We start from the raw sequence: 16,719 nt of genomic DNA on the forward strand, positions 1-16,719 counted from the left end.
TACTAGGCATTTATAAAAGTTATATTATGAAGAGCAAATATTTTGGAGTGTCCTACTGGGGAGTTCACATACTATATCACAAAGAACAGAAGACAGAGACTGTTTCAGATTAACACTTTAATCAGAAGGTTTGTTTTTAAATGTAAATTACAATCACTAATACACCTGCAAGTGCTTACCACATTTGTTTAACTAAGTATTATATGTACGCATATACAGCATAGGTCAGTTTAAAACAATCACAGTACTTCGTAGTGCCATCTGCAAATGGAAAAAGATCTTGGACCCACTTTGTGGAAATAAATATTAAGTGACAAAAAGAGGTTCAGCAATTTTAGTTATGTATATTCAATGAAGTTCATGCACGCACAAGAGTAAAAAGTTTTAGAGCTCTTCCTTGTAATAGCCAAGTTTTGCTAGTGACATCTCTCGTCTCAGCTGCATAACTTCCCAGAACATCTGATCCACTAAAAAAGACAGAAATATCATTAAATATACCAAATTCACATTTTATTTCAACTGATGTATTCAGGCTGCCTTACTCTACATAAGTTTAGGGGAACTTCATAACAAACATCTGGTAAAACCAACATTAGTATGTGAAAAGGCAAATTGTATTCGGTTATGACAAAATTTGTTCAAGCACATATTCTAAACATTCTAAGTGAGAGTCCTATGAAAAATTCCTCAGATTTTAGTTATCTTTAAAATGGAGAACAGAACTATATCAGTATTCTTGTCAGCTTCAATTAATTGCAGTTTCTTATTTAAGCTTCCCTGCCCCTTGAGTCATTTTCTGTGAAACTAAATGACTACAAAAAGAAAAAAGTAGAGCTTGTTGAATAAGAATTGTTTCAAAGAATCTGCAATTTTACCTTTTATAATCCTTCTTGCTCCCTTTTTTCCTATAGTAATCTACTAGCAACAATAAATTGGGTAGGAAAGACCCTTTTTTCTTATCTCATCTGTATCTTTCTAAATGTGATAAGCCTAATGCATAGCCTAAGCTTCTAGATGTCACAGCAATACAAATCAAAATCATGGGGTAAATAATTATTCAAGACAAAATTTCCATGCAGTCAAGATCCTGATGTAGAACGTCTACAAGTATCATAAACCTGAACAAGCACAAGGTCTTCTCTACCATAGTTCAAAAACACTTTTGCATAAGTGACCTCTGTCTTAAAAATTATATGGTGCATTAGTAGAAATGCATGCAGCACATTATACAGACAATTATGATGACTGCCTACATTCTTGTGAATGTATTGTTGAAATCCTTACATAAAGTTAGAAATGCAAATGCTATGTTCTAGTGGTAAAGATGATAACTGAGCTGAAACACCAAACTTTGGGGTTTTTTTTACAAACTTCTTGGGAAGAATAAATCAATCTGATAATGTTGAAAATATTTCATTATATGATATAAAAAACCAATTAATTTCCTTTATTTTAATCTCGATAGCAAAGTAAATAATTTTTAGTTGAAACTTCACAAGTCCTTTTGGTCAAAGTAAAAGCCTTTTGACTACAAACCATATTAAAACTTAAATAACGCATTTTCAAGATCTTCAGTGATGCTAGTAAATTAGTAAAAATTACCACCATCTGAAGGTTTTATTAAGCATAATTAAGTATAGTAAATAGCAGAATTTCTGGTGAATTCCATGACCCTTTAACATTGAAAATTAACAGCATTATTTTTTGTAATTAAGTCTATCTATCACCTCAGGAGTACTTCAGGTTAGAAATATTTGGGTGTAGCTAAAATCCTGAGCTCTTGAAATTTGGAAACATCAGGAAGAGATGGACTATAGGTGAGGTAGGAAAGCAGGGCTAATTCTAGCCAAATTCTTGATGGAGGAAATCCACAGACACTTGAAAACTGGAATAATGAAATGCACAGACATCCATAAATATTACAATGTTAACTGATTTACTTTACTTCCAAAAATGCAACTGAACTAAAAAAAAAATTTACATTTTCACAGAGAAAGCAAATATTTTCATTTACTATTGACATGGGGCTAATGACACTTTTTCCACTATCTGGCTCAGTGCTTCTGGAAGCCTGAGTGATATGACCCGTTTCAAAAAAATTTGGACTGAAAGCTGTTTGGCAATATTCTTTGACCTGGACAGGAAACAGAATTGAATCAACTGTGTGCAGTTTAAACACAGCCAAATAATCTTTTCCTTTTATAGTGATAAACAGGTAAAATGGTCTTGAAAATGAAGACAAAGCTATGCCTCCAACATGCAATATATTTTTAAATTCCAAAATCAAGTAACTAGGTGTACTGCGAATATGTTTTCACAAACGTCTTCTTTTATATGGACAGATCAGAACCACATAGCCCAGCTAAGCAAATTTCTGAATTACTGTGCAGAAACAGTTTAAATAGGCAGTTGTTGGATATGATATTCTGACACAACCAAAGCAACTGGGTAACAAAGGTAGGGAACCCCCCCAAGCCACAGCCTGAAGCAATGGCAGCAAAAATCACATTTCTCTTTTGGCGTGGAGGGTGATCAAGCCTTACATTCTTAACCAGAGCCCTAATCAAGATTTGGCCATGCCACTGCAATGATCTCAATTATCCCCTGCACTCAGATGAATGATTACAGGTTTTCTATATATTTTACATTTTGCAATTTCACCCAAAATATTGTCTTTCTTGCCAGTTCCCCCTGGAAAAACAGTCTGACAAGAACTGTCTCAACTGCCACTGCACAAAACCAGAAGACATAACAAAACACCAAGCTAAAGAAAAAGTGGTCCAGATTAAACCAAACTGAATTTTTTTTTTGCATTGAAAATACCTCCACATTCTGTGACACAAATTTGATTTTTGACCACTGTGTGGAAAAACTGTGACTAACTCCCCTAGTTATATTTTAACATTTCTTACTGCATAAGGGGTTTTTAAATGAACTGAAAATCAATGTATTATAATTTGTTGTTTTAAAAAATAACTTTATTGGAGAGTGAAATATCAACATATTCTCAAAATTACAACTATGACTAACTGATAACCTGTAATGTCACAGATAGCAACTTTGTTACACAGAGAGCAACTTTTAGGAACAGGCATTATATAAATGTCTTTATATAGGTCAAATACAATTTTTTATACTCACCATCTTGCTGCTTCAACAGTCCTTGCTGGATGTATCGAATATATGTAAAGAAGTTACACACAGAAGTGATCTAAACTCATAAAAATAATGGTGGTTAATGTAATTTTGTATAGAGGCATGGAAAAATAGTTAAATAACTACTACACTAAATTAAATAATAGTAAATCTACTTACCCTGTAACGACAGAAAGGAGAAATGTAGTAATAACTGCTTGAATCTCCTAATTTGATTCTATGCTTGCATGACTTACTTTGTCCACTGAGAGCACACTTCCTACAAATATAAAGGTCACATGATTCAATAAACCAATCTGACACTAATGTCTAAACACATGCATGTGTTTATGGTGTCAATGTAACTGCTTCACATTGGCACAGACAGATGGGTGTCTACTTCATTTTACAAGCTGCAATTATTACATTATGTTGTCAATTATTTTAGTCCCACAAGGTCTAATTTCATTTCAATCTATTGGTGCATTATGATGCTTTTTTTGAATTTTAAAACTTTCTTTAGCTCTGGGAAAGAACTTCCATATTCACTAATTTAATTTGGCTTGACAACTCTGGCACAGTGGGATTTCTTTAATTAACTCTTGGTATGTCAAATAAACATTTTTAAAAGTATCAGTTGATGCCAACACTTGAACATATTTTTTTAAAGTTACACTTGATATTGTATTTAATCCTAAAAAAAAAAAAATCAGCCTCACAGAAGAGCAGTCAATTCTCTAAGATGCATTTTAAATCTAGTTTTGCATTTATGCCCAAATTGAAATAATATTTTACATTCAGAGTATAAAATCTTCTGGAACAAAGGAAAATTGGCTGTCTGGCAGTAATTCTTTCTGTTACCATTACAAAAAGTGAGAGTAAAATAATCAAATTTACTTCTGGTGTATTGCAACTATGCAGTATTCAGAAAAGGTCATTAGTCACCACAAACTGTTCCCAAAAAAAAAAACCAAGTTAGGAAATGAATGAATTTTTAAAGATGAGAAGAATTTGATTTATTCTGAATGTCTGTATTACAGCCTCTCAGATGAATTGGGTTGTCATGGCAACCACTGTTTCATTAATTTTAAAAGCTGCTGGCTCTTCTTTCTCCCATTTCTACCTCATGAAACTGGGGAGTCTACGAACAAGCTGCCTTTCAAAAGTGAAACAAAAATTACTAAGCTTCTGTGGTTCTGAACAGTGGCTCATAGGCTTTTTTAAATTGCCTGCAACTGGTCCACAGAACCATGTAAAACAGGAGAAAATGCAAGTGTGTATACAATTTTCCATAGCAATTTATGAGGACTAACAGCAGTTCCTTGATACAAGAAATCCTAAAGTAGCTGAAGCAAGCTGGATCACAATTTCAGTCTAGCTTTTGTCAGAAGACAAACTTTCAATGACAGGAAGATAAAACTCCTTTTTTCTTCTGGTTACATAATTGCCTTCTCTGTGTTGTCTTCCATCACAGCAGTGAAAGCTGAGGGTTCCTGCTGGTGACTCAGTTCTGTGCTGTACAGCACACACAGCTCGGCGCTTTGTTCGCCTTGGGCACAATTATGTGAATCTTCTGGGGAAACCCCGCTGCCTTTTGTTAGGGCAGCACTCCCTACACACCATCACAGTTACCATTCACTACCTTCTGTATATTCAGAACCCTTCTGTACTACTATCACAGCTTTCTGTCCTCCACCCCTCACTATGCTATTTGGGCTGTTACTCACTATTTTATGCACCTTTTTACCTCCACACAAACGTACAACAAAATGCAAAGGTACAACAAAATGAATTCTTTAAAAACATTACTCTAGCTTTTGTTATTGCTTATTTTCAGTTTGTCTATATTAAGTCACCCATTTAAGTCGATAGTTTCAATTAAAAAAGCATTTTGTACCATATAAAAATAAAAACATGAAACTGCTATGCTGATTCAGTGAAAACTGCAACACCTATTTCCCGTTCAGTTCCAGTAATAATATATAAGGCAAAGCACAACTGCTGTAAAATTACACTTAAATACTGCAGATTCCTTACCTATTACTTACCTACAAGCAGCAGCACAGAAGGTTTTGTTGGTACAGAAGAGTTGGAAAAGGGAGAGAAGAATTTGCCTGACCTTTTGGTATATCTAAGATAACTAAATTACAACTTGTGTATTGTCATCCCAAAACATGAATCTCTATCTTGCCAAATATGTAAGGATTTTCTAAGTTCTGATTTTAAAGTTATCCTACACTGGAGAAAACAAGTTTAAAATCTCCACAAATTTCTGAATGATGCAGTTGAGTCTCCTGTCTGGGTTAAGTATTTCATCACATCAAGATGTGGCAAAGTTGCTTGAACCACAATGATTTCAAATCCACTTGCCAGCTGTTTTTTGATGACACATGATTTGTTTCAGTGGTTTCTGACTGTCCAGATTCTCTACTGCTTTCATGAAACACAGATTACAGTGGCAGATCTTGGATAGGAATTCCCTACTCCTTGAGTAGCTCCATTACTGGTGTAGGCCCTTTTGATGAGAGGCTGCTACAGCTCAAAGAGTGTGTTCTAGTGACAGGAGGAAGTTGAAAAAAATTTGAATGCTTGAACTTTGCAGGCTAGAAGGGATCAAAGACTAAGTCATAAAACACGCAAAACAAATTTTCATTTTATACAGCCTCTTTAAAGAGAAAATAAATAATTTTGAGACGCGTCAGTAGTAGTTTCTCTTACAGTCAGAGGAAAAATAATTAAAAAGCAATGGCAATAAGAAAGAAAGAAATCTTAAGAGTCAGATGAAAACATTCTTATGAAAGGTTTCCATTATAAAAGTGAGCTCTCTCAAATCAAATATTACAGAGTAAGTTGTCAACTTGTCCAAAATACTTCCAACAGAATGGTCAAGTCTTTCTCAAGATTTGGAAGATATTCAGATTAATATCTAGACTGACCTCGCTTTCTTACTCCAACATCCACTAAGGCATCCTACAATCCCTTTCCTTCTCCACATAATCAAAGCCTCAGTGCCTCAGGCAAGTCCCTCCTACCCAATTTCAGTGTTTGTATCAGCACCTGACAAGAAGTCTTGCTTCACATTTCCTAGGACCATTCCAGAATTTTTAAAATAACCTTCCTTCCTGTCATTCAAGCATACTTCCTACTTTAGATTCCAACTCTCATTCATCTTCATTCCCACTTACATTCCTCCTGCTCAAATTCAGAGGATCAACTCTCTCTATATTTCTCAAATACTTCAGCTACCTTTGTTAGTGTCCTACGTATGTCCTGTATTTTTTATGCCACAAGTACTCCAGATGTCATAAACCCAGCCTGTACTATTTCAATACCTATTCCTTTCACGATCCTTTCCAGCTCAGAGCCCCCAGTTCAAAGCCATCTGGTTTAAGTATCAGAATGCCCTTCTCCAAAGAGGTGAATGTTACTTTCAGGGTCAATGCATCAAAACAAGCAAAAGTCAAGCTCTCCCCAAATGATAAGGTTTGTTCTATATTAGGGGATTTTTTAAAAGTTTCGTTTATTAGTTGCTTACTTTCCCACAAAATCTGTAAGAACAATTTTGAAGTCCTAGATTTTTAGGGAATTAAATTTAAGATACACAAATTTGACTGAGGTAAATCAGCTGATAGCAGTTTTCTCAAGCCAAGAGAACTCAAATGAGTCAAGAGTATCCCCCTGTGTCAGCTCAACATACTTTGGTCCCCCACATTCAACTGCAGAAGCTTTCACAAATCGAACAGGTTGCAAGCCAACAGGTTCAATGCTCAGAGTGTTGTTTTCAACAGCTTCCAGAACAGCTGAGGCCAACTGCAAGAGAAATTTAGAAAGCAGTTAAAAACAGCTCTGCTTCATACATTGCCTCAAAGCAGTGACATATTTCTTATTCTGGAAACTTAAGAACACAGGAAAGAAGGAAAAAAAAAATCAACCCACCAAACAAAAATTCTATTACAAATAAGATTTCGCTTTTATCATGAGCAAGAGATCCCATTTCCAGGCTCCTGTTTAAATTCTGCCCTAGAAATAACCCTGCCTTCCCTGAGGCAACCTAACTTCCTTTACAGCCAGGAATGTAGTAAAGCATGTTTAAAACACTAACTGTATTTTCAGCTTTTCCTCATACACCCAAATAGCACATGTATTTATATATGCTATGCTCTTGTCAGAGACTGAATATCACACAAACTTTATTTTAAAAAAATGGCCTGATTTTATTGTGCTGTATGAAAAATACAAAATTATGCTCCATACATCTTTATCTTAAATAAAACAAGGAAATGTTATGTCACTGTTTTCAGCTGAAGATAGCTCTAGCAAGGTGTTCAAACGAGTAAGACTGAACAATATACAGAAAAGCCAGTTGCAACTTTCAAACACTAGCCTACTTAAAGGGCAACTTTGCTCAGGTTTTTTTATGTTCACTCCTTATAAGCAATCATAAGACACTGGAAATGTGACCATTTTGCTTGAGTGGATTGAACATTTGTCCAAGACCACCGTTTCAAGTAATAGCCATTACTTGATTTAAAAAAAGGTGCAATTTACATTACTAATGAATTAATTTTGTGCCAAGGTTCTTTCCTACTAAGTAATAAAGGTATTTTTCTCTATTGCACTTTAATTATTTTAAGACCAGAATGTTACTATTAAAGTAGCTCATATGAAATACTCTTTCTGCCAAAAGCAGAACACTACACGTACACACAAGAGGCTACTGAGAGTTAATGTAATACTTCAACCATTCACATAGCTGCACTTCCAATTATTCAAAAACACAATACATGTGCAATTTATTGCTTGGTTTAACTGCACACTAGCATCAATAGCCAAGTAAAACAGAAGTTGGTCACTACACAAAGCATTTGGAAACAATAAATGGTGTAACTGACAAGTGCTAGAAGCCTCGTTCTTCCCTTAAAAGGCAATACAAATCTACAGTACTTATAGTACCAATGAAGAACACATTCCAAAATTAAGTTGCTGCAAAAGACAACAGGATGGCCTACTTACATATACTGCAGAAGCAATTTAATTCCCATAGTAACCAAGTAAAATTTTGGTGGGAGAGGTTTATATGATGCTGTACACCAACCATAAACTGGTATACAATTGACTAAAAGACTGCATGTGCTTACAGCCAGCAAGCAACAGTAGATGAAAAGCATGGGAAAAGAACATAATACCTCCTGAAAACAACACATTAACATTATGAAGAAAATGTAGGTGTTTAATTTTATTGGGAAAGAATATCAATACTTAGGACTTTAAAATTTCTTGTTCTGATTTTAATAAAGATCTAAGAATATGCTCCCTTTTCCCTACTGACAGGTACTACAAGTACAGCCTATAAATGGTGCTTAAGGACAAAAACTCAGCAAAGCAGTTGGATCTGCAATCAGTTCCATGTTATTCCCAGGATAGGTGAAACTCCAGTATTTCCTCTGTATAGGAGAATGTGTGGGAATAACACAAGGAAAAAAGCCTCCTAATTTGATTCCTCTAAAACCATATTCACCAACTTCCCCTGTTGAATCTTAAATCCCTAAGCCAAATTTTTGTAACTCAGACGTCTCTTCAAGAAAAGGCCCAGACTATACTTGCAGTCTGCTTTGACTGATATGAGAGAAAATCAGTCCACAAAATTAAGTATCTTGGTCTCTACTGCCCCCTATATAAACAAGACATAGAATACAATTTTTACACTCTATTTGAAGTATCAGGAAGAAAACTTCCATCCATTCCAGCAAAGATCAGATTCTAACAGACAGGCATAACATCTGAAGAAGTAGACATAAAAAGGCCATCTCTGGAAGAGCGTAAATGGAATAGAATAGTGAAGAAAAAAATGGTCAAACTTTAGGACTTCACTGTAAATTGCCACAGACTAATGAAACAAAAATGGTTAAACTTCATATTAAAAACAATATAATAGTCTTTTGGTTCCATGTAACATATTTAAGGGGAAGATATCAGTGAGCACATTTCGACCATTTCCATTACCTCACTTTTGGAGAAAGTTAAACATGGAAAAATATCTTCCCGATAAATTTTGTCCAAGAAAGGACATGTTCTGTCCATAGTAGGCTCATCCTTCCAAGACCTGAAGTCATTGTACAGAGACAGGTCAGCCTAGAACACACAAAAATTCACATATTTTAGTAACATAATTATCACACTAGTGTCTATCATTTGCAAACATCCACAGGTAAATAATAAGCATTAAAATGCCTTCTATTGTAATGGAAAAACTGAAAGAATGTGATGTGTAAATTGAAAGAATGCTATCATGGTTCAGCTACAAATACCTTCTTAAATCCACTTTCCTAAGCCTGTAAATTCAAGCAAATCAAAACAAAATGATTTTCAATACACAGAGATAATGCACTTACTGGTTACCACTGCACACTACCACTACAAGCTAATGACCTTTCCCCCATTTCCTAAGCTTACAGATAGCTTTGAAATACTTAGGAAAAGCCAGAAAACAGTTTCCATCTTCATGCACCTTCCTTAAAGTACTTCAGTTCCCCTCCATTTATGTAAGTTAAGAAAAGCAGAGAAATTCAAAGAAAACAACTGCAATCCTAGACATCTTACATGTTCATGCTGCTTCTGACTCCAATTTGCTACTATCCAAACACTAAAAGAAAACAGACTAACACACTGAATATCCTAAGAAAAGAGGAAGTCAAAGTACAACTCAGTTAAAAGTACACCATTATTCTTCACTTCTCCTCTTTAGGATAAAACTCTCTCCTACACCTCCCTACAACAGAAAGGCAATGATGGTTGCTGGGAATGATTTATGAGCCTGCTTCCCCAACAGCTCCTCTAGGCAAAGAGGAAATGCTAAAATTACCTATTAAATCATGCTCAGAAGAACTGTATTTCTGTGTTAGGAAAAAATAATTGTACCTGCTTTGAAAACACCTTGTTTTGTCACCTCCAGGCTGAGATCAGTTAGCAGCGGGATGGCCCCCACCCAGTGTGGTGCTCCAGAGATGGGTACTAGGTTGTTATTAAAAATCTGTTTGCATTATGGGGCAATCTGTCCCACAGGCTTGCTACCCACTAACAGCTAGAGCACACTGAGGTGCTCCCAGAGCACATCATCTGCTTTAGGGTTACCTGGGAAAAGACCTTTCATGGGCTCCAAGCAGAGTGGGGGTGAGTGCTTCTGACATGTGCTCTTAATCCAACAGATAAAACTAACTCCAGTCCCAAAGGGACATGCAGCACCATCCCCAGACTGGTTTGGACATTCTGCTTCAGCACCTTCAGTCTGCTGAACGACAGCAGGCTATACTCCTAAAACTAAAACTATTGAAAGGATGTACACTGCAGGAGAAAGACAAGCCAGGATGTGAATCTAAAATTTTGTATAGCACATACTAAAAGTTGATTTTTAATCCTATTTAAAAGAACAGTATGCTGCTTTGAATCAACCTCAGTCTCTTTTTCATTCCCCATGCATCACCCCTTCTGAGCTCTCAGTACTTTGCCATTCTTTTACATATATGCTTTGGGGAGTTCTTTTCATCATTTTCAGGCGTTTTTGGTTAAACTTTTTTCTGTTTTTTCCTTGAAAAATAACTTACAAAAATTAGACTGGAAATTTCGTTTTTCATTAGAGCCACTTGCATTATGCTCAGGTACAATCAGGAACAACTATCTAAATTAAGCTAATCCATAAGTGTTCTGGTTGCTAAGCCACCAACTTCATGGTACAAGTGCAATTCAATATGTGTAAATTGCTCCCCCCAAAGGAACATTTCCCATAACTTAAACCCATCTCAGGTCTGGCTTCAAAATTAATACAATCAAGAGCTACCAGCAGAAAACCATCAATTTTTTACTTGCACTTTAGAATTCTAAAAATTAAGATGCATTTCTTATCAACTTGGTTATTTTCTATATTTACTCAATTTTACCTAAACCGACAGTTTATAAGAAGCTGCCTTGAGAAGAATTGTTCAGTGACCATAGCCTGATGATCTTCATTTTCAATCTACAATGTGTGATATGTGTGTATCTCCTCCCTGCCTTTATAGATGCTTTCACTAGATCCCAGTTTTGATTACCTGAAATTAAATATACAATCAAATGTAATAACAATTCCAGTTAAATTTTTTATGCTTTCATTATAATAAATATGACATCAGCAAAATATCTCAGCTCTTTGAAAAACTGTGATGCCTCTGGTGAGGCAGATACCTGTCTGCTTGAGATCTGGGCAGCTTATCTCAATCTTTTTAATACTGAAATTCATTAGACATGTCTATTTATCTAGAGCTTCCTACCACATACTAGGAAATATTTCTCCGGGATGTTGGCAGCTTTCTAGCCCCACTGCAATTTAGGGTGGACTGCCAAACACTCATGACTCTTGTCTACATTCCACAAAGAAATCTGAGAGCTGACCATCTTTACACCCAGCTCCATCCCATAACTCAAAGCTCTAGGTGGTAGACTCTGCAAAAGGGTCCAAATCTATTGGCTCAGGACCAATACACAGCCCTGAGCAAGGGTACTCTTGATCCCCCTTAGAAGTCAAGTCACTCAGAATCAGAAGAATAAGATCCAAAAAGTAACAACTCAGTGGCATGAACAAGCAAGAAGGGGACTGAACTAGGGTTCCAGACCCAAACTCCAAGAAATGCAAAAAATTTATCTTAGAGCAGCTACAAATAAAGCCAGTAAACAACATGCCAAAGCACTAGATAACCGGAACTGCTGGGAAGGCATTTATCTCCTGCTTTTCTTTTCACCCCATTCTACATTCCATTAAATACTCTCACTCAGAAGAGAAATAAAAATACTCCAGTCCCACTGGGTAGAAAACCAATGTGCTTCTTAGTGATTCCCTGGGCCGTCACTGGTAGAAAAAGTCACCAATTTGAGCAGCCTTAGGCAGCCTTGAAGTGTCTCCTTATGCAGCCAACAAAAAGGTGAATTAACTAAAGAAAAGCATCAGGCAGACTGGTTCTTCTGCAGCATGTCCTCCACAATCACCACCTTCTCTCCATGAGACACTGTGGTAAAACAGATTTCTCTGGCCTCTCGCTCTTGCCCAAGACTAAAAAATTTCATTGAGTCATGACCTCGGTGTGATGCTTACAAAGTAATTAGATTCCATTCCAGTTCTCCCCTTTTCTGAAAGGCAACAAGGATTCAGTTTTAGTAAGGAAAAATCCTTGATACCACTGAAAGTGGGCAAGTAGGTTGTAAATAATCTGATTTCTTTTGAGTATGAAACATCAACTAGAAGATGCCTTCATTTTCTAGTAAAATATTTCTACAGTAACTTTCTAGTAAAATTTTTCTATAGTAAAATGGTGTCCAGTACAAATGCAATTAATGGTAAAATGAAGTGTAAGGATCCAGTCAGCTTATCACCCCTTTGACAATAGCCAGCAGCCACAGAGCTGGCTGAAGAGACGTCTGAGGGGAAGGACAGTGATGTGTATTCTTTGACAGTCTCAAAACTTCCAGCAGTCTGTAGCAAAAGACACTTTCTAAGCCAAATGTCATATCTATCTCCTGTATATATTGAGAGGCTTTTTTTTGTCACTTTCCATGACTATTTTGATGTATTTTTAATCTTATTTCCTCATGAAAATATTTCATTAAGTACTGACTATAAATTATTTTCCTTTTAGCTTCCAGAGTTTTCATTAATTCATTAATAATTGTTCATCATTCATTTTCTCCATGTCACCTGAGATTGCAGAGATTTTTCTTTTATCTCAAGTATCTCTACACAGAAATCTTTCCATCAGGTTTGACCATCTATGTTATACTTTGAGCTATTTTCAGTGTCCTTTCTGGGATGAATATATCATAGCTGCATGTGCAGAAACACTCTTACTACATGTTTATAGAGCAGTACAATACTATCTTTTGTTATTTATTCCTTGCCTAAAAACTCTTAACTGTCTGTACGTCTTTGACCATCACTGAACACTGAAATAGGGTTTTCAGACAATGATCAACAAGGATACTAGGTTTTTTCCAGCACAATGTAGCTCTTTCCAAGAGCTTTCTTTTCCAAGAGCAAGCTTGCTATTTGCATTTTTTTCCTAAATGCCTCATTTCTCATTTATTGATTTTAGGATTTCATCTGCTGTTTTACTAACCACCCAATAAAATAAGCTTCTTCTCTACACTTTGGTCAATTTTTGCTACTACCATTCCAAGTATCAACCCCTTGCCACATTATTTCCCTAATTTCAATGACATGAGTAGATTTAAAAAACAAGCAAACACACCAACCAAAAAAAAAACCAACCAAACAAAAAAACCCCAACCCACACAAAAAATCCCCAAAAAACAGATAGGACTCAGGATTCCAGTGACTTAGAACCTGTTCTCTAATAAATTACTGATTTCATCTTTTCGCTGGCCTCTTTCACCGACTACTGATCTATAAAATTACTCTTCCTCTTTTCTATGACAGTTTATACAATGCTTATGAAAGTTTATGAACTTTCAGTGATGGATTTCATGAAAAGTTCACCAGGACCTATCATTTAGTTATATTGTTTATTTTATTGTTTAGGGTTTTTAAATCACCAATTAATTTTTTTAATGCAATTTCAATATTTGAAATCTTATCTCATCTTCCCTTAATGTTTTAAAGGTAAATAAGACTTGGAAAAATCACTTCCTATTGGTATGTAAGGAAAGTTCTTTCATTTATGAAAAATATCGCTAAGATAGTAAGCATTAAATGAAGATTTAAGATATACTCTATTTATTGTGAGTAAAACAAAACAATAAAGCCAGTTTATCAGCAAAAAGAGAAAGATCCTTGTACATTACCTCTTTACAGTCTTTTACAATTGGCTGCATCATGGTAAGGTCCTGATGACTGCCACCCATAGCACTGCTTGTACTCTTGTTTCTTGCATGGCCTTTCTTAAAAGGAGTTCTTCCACCAGACTGGAATTCCTTAGTTGGAGATGTTGGTGAAGTAGACAGTACTAGTGTTTTCAATGCTGCTACTTCAGCCTGGAGGACATCAATCTTCACAGGGCAGGGGGGAATAAAGTCATTAACAAACAAAAAATATATTAATTTATAAATACGTTAAATCAATTAAAAACATGTCCAGCTATCTCGTTGCACATTGAAACTTCATCTTCCAACAGTACTAACACACAGATGCCCAGGCAATTGCATACTGTAGCAGCACTGGCTTCCTATGCACCTTGCTGGCTGACATGACAGTGAAACACCGGGTCCGAGTATGTCAAGCAACACAAAACAATTGAGTATACATTCTAAAAATGTATACAGGTAATCCTCTACCTATAGCTTTATGATTCACACTTCAGATTTAAAACCATGTGAAAGTACAAAGCAAACAAGCTGGGGAAAAAACTCACCTTTCCTTGTGCTTCTTTTAACTGTTTTTCTGCTGCAGCTTGTTTGACATTTGCTTCTTTAACCATTTTGTGTGCTTCCTATAAAAGATGTTTAGCTAGTGTAAATGCTTCACACAAATCTATGAAAAAATCCAACAACTAATTACATACTTTTGCTTCATGAAGACTACTTGTGACTATTAAGATGTGCAATAGTCTGAAACGAAATAGCTACGTTAAAAAAAACCCCTATAAATCTATGATTTTTGATTCATCATTGGCCAAATAAGGTTCTCCTTGGTCAAGAGCCCAAATTCAAAAATTCAGCAACTCCACCTACCCCACTCCAGCAGGAACAATACCTGTCATGAACACCAGGCTCCAGTCATGCTCCGGTGGCTGACAAGTTCCTTAACCCCCAAGAGAAAGACTCAACCAGTAGCAACAAAAGCAACATAGGCACAGTAGCACATTCAAAAGAACTTCTCCCTTGTTGTAGCCAGAATAACCAGTTTCAGACAACTGTAAATTTCGGCATGAAGGAACCAGTCAAACAACTATGAAGTCTAAATTCTTGCCATCAATAAAAAAGACAAAACAACAGCATAAAACCACTTCATTATTTAATAAATATTTTTTCAGTAGAATGGAAAAAGCACTAATAAAACAATCCAAATAAAGAAACAAGGCTAAGCCAATAAAGCACTAAAGGACTGAGGGTTTTTCCAATGTCCTTTTACCTCATAACTCTAAGCCTTTTGTCTGTATAATGTATTTGTTTAGGCTCTGATCCAGCAATTTGTGCCTATGATCAAATTACTGTTCTCACGTGGTACTTACTGAAGGCCACAAAAATCGAAATATCAGAGCCAGCAACCAAATTACTTGGGATAGGATCCTTTTCATATCTGTAAAGCGCCTAGCACATCTGGACACTATATAAATAAAACAAAAAAGTTCATACATTTTCATACCAAAAGATCTGGCTCCCACTAGCATCCAACACAGCTGTATAGTATGGGTTTGTAAAATTCTCATATGTAACAAGACACATGCAAGAATGGGAACATACACATTTATACAATGTGTACAAATACATTTAACATTGACCATGCAGTTTCTGCTTAGTGATGGATCTTTGAAAGCAAAGCATGTTACTGTGCTATTACAGAGTAATAATGTAATATATGCACCCAGCTGTGCAAAACAAGTCTCAATCCTCCACTGGGATGCAACAATATAAGCCCTCGCATACCCATTTAGATGGCTGCTGAAATTAGTGGGATTCAAAATTAAACATGAATTCAAGGGCTGCAGATCCCAGTGCAAAAAAAAAAAATCAATAAACCTCACCACTGTGCCTTATTAGAGCCTTTAAGTGAAATGAAATCACAAAAGAAAACTTAGGGTAACATGCCTATAACAGTCTGGACAATTCAAATTCAAACTATTATTACTAATAAACTGTATTTCAAACATATTTTTAACAAAGTGACACACCGCTCTAAGCAATGCAATGTCATAAATAAAAAATGTCACCAATAATTTTCCTTTTATTCCTCCACAGTAAAAATACCTGCCCAACATTTTCCTTCACTCAGCACACACAAGTATTTCTACTATAAAATACCCTTCCACTCTTCTATTTCTTTTTTTACACAAAGCAACTGCTTAATATTTTAAGTAACCTTGCTCTATCAGGATGTACTTTGTAATTTGATTTTTGAATGTTTAATAGCACTTTTATGCAACATCATAGGCTTAAACACTGCTTCTAAAACATAACTAATGTTGTATCTTTATGCATATGCTGAAAGCCAATACTTACAATTCAGTAAATGTATAAATCATCCGGATTATGAAATGTATTCTGACAGTTAAAGATACCACAATTTAGGCCCAAAGCATTCCTATATATATTCTTAAGATAAAATGAGAACTGATCCTACTTCAAGTTATGGATTTAGCATTTTATTTCTGTGTAATACAATCTCACAATCTTTGCTGGTACTACTGCCTTTTCCTCAAATGCAAAGGTCCCACTGAAAGTTGAGGCTTCTCACTTGGTAACCAGGTTTCATCCTGGTGCATCACTCAGCAGTAATGCTTCTTTTGAAGCCTGTGGGTGCAGCATGCTGCCAGAGCCAAAATTCAGAAGCTGAAAGCATGGTTAAGTTATGTACTTGCTACCTCCATTCATCTGGAACTACGTTAT

The 16,719-nt window shown here is 35.7% G+C and overlaps 1 protein-coding gene across 3 annotated transcripts in view; it reads right to left on the minus strand.

The window, feature by feature from the left end:
• Positions 1–99: 99 nt before the first annotated feature.
• Positions 100–16,719, minus strand: part of RAB3IP (RAB3A interacting protein) — a 32,834-nt gene continuing 16,214 nt past the window's right edge. For all 3 annotated transcript variants that reach the window (XM_071423441.1, XM_071423439.1, XM_071423440.1), the window contains 7 exons: positions 14,526–14,603; positions 13,960–14,163; positions 9,139–9,267; positions 6,833–6,945; positions 3,316–3,415; positions 3,142–3,211; positions 100–467 (listed from right to left, as the gene is read on the minus strand). In XM_071423441.1, coding sequence (XP_071279542.1) covers positions 385–467; positions 3,142–3,211; positions 3,316–3,415; positions 6,833–6,945; positions 9,139–9,267; positions 13,960–14,163; positions 14,526–14,603 — 777 coding nt within the window. In that variant the 3' untranslated portion in view covers positions 100–384. The remainder of the gene's footprint in view (positions 468–3,141; positions 3,212–3,315; positions 3,416–6,832; positions 6,946–9,138; positions 9,268–13,959; positions 14,164–14,525; positions 14,604–16,719) is intronic.

This window comes from Agelaius tricolor, unplaced genomic scaffold (assembly GCF_023055355.1).
Source record: "Agelaius tricolor isolate 1412-34295 unplaced genomic scaffold, bAgeTri1.0.p SCAF_3, whole genome shotgun sequence".
Classification (NCBI taxonomy): domain Eukaryota; kingdom Metazoa; phylum Chordata; class Aves; order Passeriformes; family Icteridae; genus Agelaius; species Agelaius tricolor.